This window comes from Branchiostoma floridae, chromosome 14 (assembly GCF_000003815.2).
Source record: "Branchiostoma floridae strain S238N-H82 chromosome 14, Bfl_VNyyK, whole genome shotgun sequence".
NCBI classification, from domain to species: Eukaryota; Metazoa; Chordata; class Leptocardii; order Amphioxiformes; family Branchiostomatidae; genus Branchiostoma; species Branchiostoma floridae.
In genome coordinates, this window is record NC_049992.1 from 21,708,233 (window position 1) to 21,713,403 (window position 5,171).

General features: G+C 44.8%; 1 protein-coding gene across 1 annotated transcript; it reads right to left on the reverse strand.

Moving 5' to 3' along the window:
* Nucleotides 1-295: 295 nt before the first annotated feature.
* Nucleotides 296-3,974, reverse strand: LOC118431043 (transmembrane protein 47-like). The gene is made up of 3 exons (XM_035842123.1): nucleotides 3,488-3,974; nucleotides 2,589-2,729; nucleotides 296-632 (listed from the first exon to the last, which is right to left on the reverse strand). The coding sequence occupies exons 1-3, from the start codon at nucleotides 3,765-3,767 to the stop codon at nucleotides 376-378; spliced, it is 678 nt and encodes a 225-aa protein (XP_035698016.1). The 5' UTR covers nucleotides 3,768-3,974; the 3' UTR covers nucleotides 296-375.
* Nucleotides 3,975-5,171: the final 1,197 nt, after the last annotated feature.

Below are 5,171 nucleotides of genomic sequence, written 5' to 3' on the forward strand. Positions count from 1 at the left end.
TGAAAGCAAAAAGAACAAATAATGTCCACATCAAGCTGAGTTCCATTTGTCCTTCCAGTTTCAACATTTTACGAAAAAGTATCAAAATAGCAACAACAATATAATTTTGCACGCACTGCAACATCACATTATTTCAAAGCTCGATCACGTCCAACTCGGAAAAATGCCTTTCTTGCTAAAATCTGGGTTGTACAAAAACTGTCAACACTTCACTCTGGACACCTCTATGTAGTTTTTATAGCAACTGCAATTAAAGAAGGGTCTGCTGACCTATTTTGGTGGTAACGCAACTGGCTGTTCGTAGATTCTTACCAAAATCAACCTTGACATAAATTCCTTTCATGACCTGTAGAGTCATGGTTTGGTGGCAGTAGCCTACAGATCGTCATTCTCTGCAGACATGTAATACTCGGTGGTCTGTTTGATCTCGTCCCTGTCCTTCCCGCAGAGGAAGATGAGCGAGGCGCCGAAGTTGAAGAAGACGGCCCCCCAGCCGACCCCGTACCCCCAGCCGAACTCCCAGTTGTCCCGGAACCACTCGCCCGCCGCGGTGGGTGTCTGGGCCAGTGTCTCCGTCAGATCCATGTGGAACAGTGCCGGGAACACCACCAGGGACACCAGACCTGAAACAACTAAAGAAAAATCATGGTCTGCTGTATGTCAGCATCCCTGCACAACGTCTCTGCAGATGGAAGGTACATGGGCAGTGTGAATCTCAAGGTAGAAGGATTTGCCTCACGTCTCACTTGCGCCAAGATTGTGTTTTCGGTGGTCAGTTGTTAGGACCAGCTCGACTAAGGAGCTCCTAAGGCACTGATCAAAGCAGAATCCCAGCTTTTCATATCTGGCGTTCTGGACGTTTCATGGACCACTATTTTTGATTGTAGATGGCCACTGAGCTGGTGGATTAAGTTACGTAATACCCCCCCTCACATTACATACGATCTTCGGACGTACTTCGCGATCGCAGATGGTCTTGCGTATTTTTCGCCTAAAAACTGCCCCCCTCACATATAAGCGAGGCTCGTGAGATCGACGGTGAATAAATCTATGATAATGAACCTCCCATGACGTCTTGCAGGCGGACAAGGGAACACAAAACGTTCCTAAAAAAAGGTAAGAGAACAATAAATGTTGCTTTTTAACCAATGAATGGAATGCGCGGGCATAATAGAAATGACACAAGAAAGGAAAGTGTGTCACAAAGCCAGCCTACATACTATCACAGGGACCACAATGTTAGAATTACCCTCATATTTCCAGAAATTCAACATTTGTAAACAAACGGGAGTCAGGCGAACGTCCTGAACGTCGCCCGACTGACGGGCGTTCGCCATCCGATTTGCGCTCGATGATTAATAACTATGTCTGTGCTCGCCTATCGGTCTTCAATCGTTGGATTGACGCAAGACTATTGACCGATACCCTTGCGAGGTATGCACGATTCGATTTACACGCACGATCTGCGACTCGGTAACGAGCTCTGCGATCTCCGAGAGATCTCCTGCTTGTCGCTTATGTTAAGAACATGTTTCGCTGCACCGCGACCATCGTACGACCCCTGAAAATCGCCGGCGATCCCTAAAATTCGCAAGATGATCGTAAGAACACCGGACGTCTTACTCACGAAAATGTCATTTAGAGCTCGTAGACTAGTCTTCCGATCGATTTTTGCCTAATGTGAGGGGGGTATAACCACAGGGAATTGAGGCTCTCCAGGACGGAACTCCTATCCTACCGAACTCCTCGAAAACTATTATCTGTACCGCACAACAATTCTGTTCAGTAGCCAATTTGTTGTAACCCTTGGCCTACATCCACTGTTTATGTTTAAAGAGTTTGCTCAGTGCAAGGCACTTCACCACTTCTAGGCACTTCTAAGTCAGAAACATCAAGCTTCAGCAAGCTCGGTGGGCACAAGATCGGTGACATGACAGGGTTTGAATCCAGGACCTCTTGGGCCTGAGCCCAAAGCGCTGAGTTATGCCACGCGTTTTCACATTGCTATGTTTATTATTATAATTTGTTCATGATACTTACAACATTATGTAAAGGCCTGCTCACACTTCACTTGAGGTAAAGATTTCGGCTGAAAAAGGCGCAATTCCTTCCCTGCACACTACCCCCCCCCCCCCCATGTCCATACGCAGACCATATGTTAGATATTTGCAATACTATATAGTTCAACTCCCATGTATATTCAGATTTCCATACATTGTACCAAATTTGTACCCGCTACAATTGTCGCGCAATAAAGTTCTTCTTCTTCTTCTTCCATGGACTTGAATATACGAACAACTGTCAACGGGTCCTGAACAACTATTAGATAATTCGGGAAGATTTCGCATTGTAATATGATTTTGATTGCTACTTTGATGTAAGTTTTGGATTGATTATTTACATTCTACTTGATTATCGCTATTCAACTAGTCTAATCGGTCCGAGCAAACAGCGAGTAATATCTAATCCAGCAGTAATGCATTTATATATATCGCCTTAAACAAATATTCACCGTTGTGGACCAGCGTACTAACCAAAGACACATGCACATATATATTAGGGAACGGGTATTGATTGAAAATCCCTACCTGATAGTATAAGCAGGATTCCAGCCAGTCTGTAGAGCCGTCGGTACCTCTCCACACAGAAGGCCAGCACACCCAGTACCAACCCTGCCACCGACAGTAACATGTTCACCAGCACGAAGGCTGCAGTCGCCTGGACCCAGGCTAGCGGGAAGACACAGGAAAGTTAACCACCAACACAAAGGCTGAACACATATTGACTAATGCTGCCATCGGCGACATACTTAACAGTCATCAGCCAGGAAAGCCTAAACACCTGGACCCAGGCTAGCAGGAAAACTTGGGGAACGTTAGCGACCAACACAAAGCTGAACAGCAAATGAAAACAACGTTTGGCTATTACCACTTGTACCACCAGTTCTTAATCTGAGACATTCATATGTCAGCGTGTTGTTCTCTGCAGTCTTACATTGACCCTGATGTGTTCTCCATGTCAGCGTGTTGTTCTCTGCAGTCTTACATTGACCCTGATGTGTTCTCCATGTCAGCGTGTTGTTCTCTGCAGTCTTACATTGACCCTGATGTGTTCTCCATGTCAGCGTGTTGTTCTCTGCAGTCTTACATTGACCCTGACGTGTTCTCCATGTCAGCGTGCTGTTCTATACAGTCTTATTTTCACCCTGATGTGTTCTCCATGTCAGCGTGCTGTTCTATACAGTCTTACATTGACCCCGATGTGTTCTCCATGTCAGCGTCCTGTTCTACACAGTCCTACATTCGTCCTAGGATGTTCTCGATATCAGACTGCTGTTCTAACAGTCGTAGACACACCTTGTCCTCGAGGTGTTATACACGACGGGATACAACCCCTTGGCTCTCGTGTTTTCTACGCGACAGACTGTTGGTCTAACTGTGTTCGTATGGTGTCCTGTATGAAAGAAAGTTGTTCTGTACAGGCTTACCTTGCTCCTGGGGTGTTCTACACGATAGTGTGCTGTCTGATCCCGGCGGCGGTGGTGTACCAACATAGTCCCCACACAGAGCCCACAGACCTTGATAAAAATTCAGCGTCTCTTCTGTTCGCGTGTCTGCTCGTGAGTACCCTAGTACCCAGATGTCACTGACCATGCAGACAACGATCAGAGCAGAGCCGAGAAAAGCTGCAACAATGCCGATGAACTTTAAAGGTCGCTGGAGAACCACTTCTGTTGTAGTTGTGGTTACAACCTCCGCGGACTCCATCTTGTTTGGTAGCGGTTTGATGTTTTATTGTTTACCTAAGCGAGAGCGGACCGACGCTCGCGCTGGTTAATGATTTATAAATTGATCTGAAGACAGGTACGTAATGGCAGGTTTAATGTTGTCATAATCCATCTGCTCCGTACATAGCAAGAGCTCATAAGAAACTGAAAGCACAACAATGTCGTTGTTGGTCAAGGCAAGTTTAATGTTACAGTAGCTTCTCTCTTTCTGGTGACGTCCAGGTGTTCACCTCGAGTTTCTTCATGTTTCTTACAGATAGTTGTATAGAAGCAACATCAAACAAGAGTTCGGAGACCTCAAACTCCTGTGAAATTTCTAGAGCCTTTGTACATTTCTTGTTCCATCTTTGATTAGCACGATCTATTTCAGAATCAATGGTTTCTCTACCTAATTCTTCTGTGTGAAGTCCTGATAATCCTTATGGTCACTCATGCATGATTTGAACATTTACCTTATGTCATAAGCCATGGAAATATGCCCCCTTTTCAGTTACTTTTTAAAGTAAACTTTTTAAGTTTTTAACAAAAATGTCGCAGCCATTCCAAAGTTAATTGTATTTGTATTTGTATTCCTTGTCAATGAAAACCATTTTATCACACTGGGTAAGCCTAGGCAGCTCGCGCTGGTGATACAGACGAACATACCTACATAACCTGCATGAAAAGATGACAATTTACATTAGAATACAGACTTATTTAATACGAACAGTCATTACATAATAATCATTGCTTGGAGGCTCAAACCAACAACACTTTCTGACGTTAAAACGCATCTGCCACCCCAAAATTAAAACTAGATTGTCAAGGACAAATGCTACGTGGAAATTGGTACGATAAAATCACCTAACTAACTAGTGTTAGTGGGACCGCGTAGCGCAGTGGGACCGTGTTAGCCCCGTGACCGAGAGGTTGTGGGTTCGAATCCGCCTGCCGTGTTACCGATCTCGTGCCCTTGGAAAAGGCACTTTACACGGCTTTCCTCACTATACTCAGGTGAAAATGAGTACCTAGCTTCGGCTCGCGGTGATTTACATCATTCACCCGGACGGGAGACCTGGCGCATATGAAAGGGTATGTCACCCCGTAAGGGGCGGTATAACCCCGTCGTGTGTAAACATGTGCGAACATGTGCGATCACGTCGACCGATGATGTATGTTCGTCTGTATCTCTGTGGATCTGCCGCTACCAGCCCAAAGCTGCCTAGGCAGATCCGTGTAATGAGTTGTATCATTGTCAATAAATAAATAAATAAACTAGAGTTCGGCGACCTCATGCATCCACAGAATATTTAGAGCTTTTATAAATTTGGATGTTACGAAATGACATAGACATTCACATGATTTATGTGTGAATCATTGATTAGCTTACAAATGTAACAAGTGA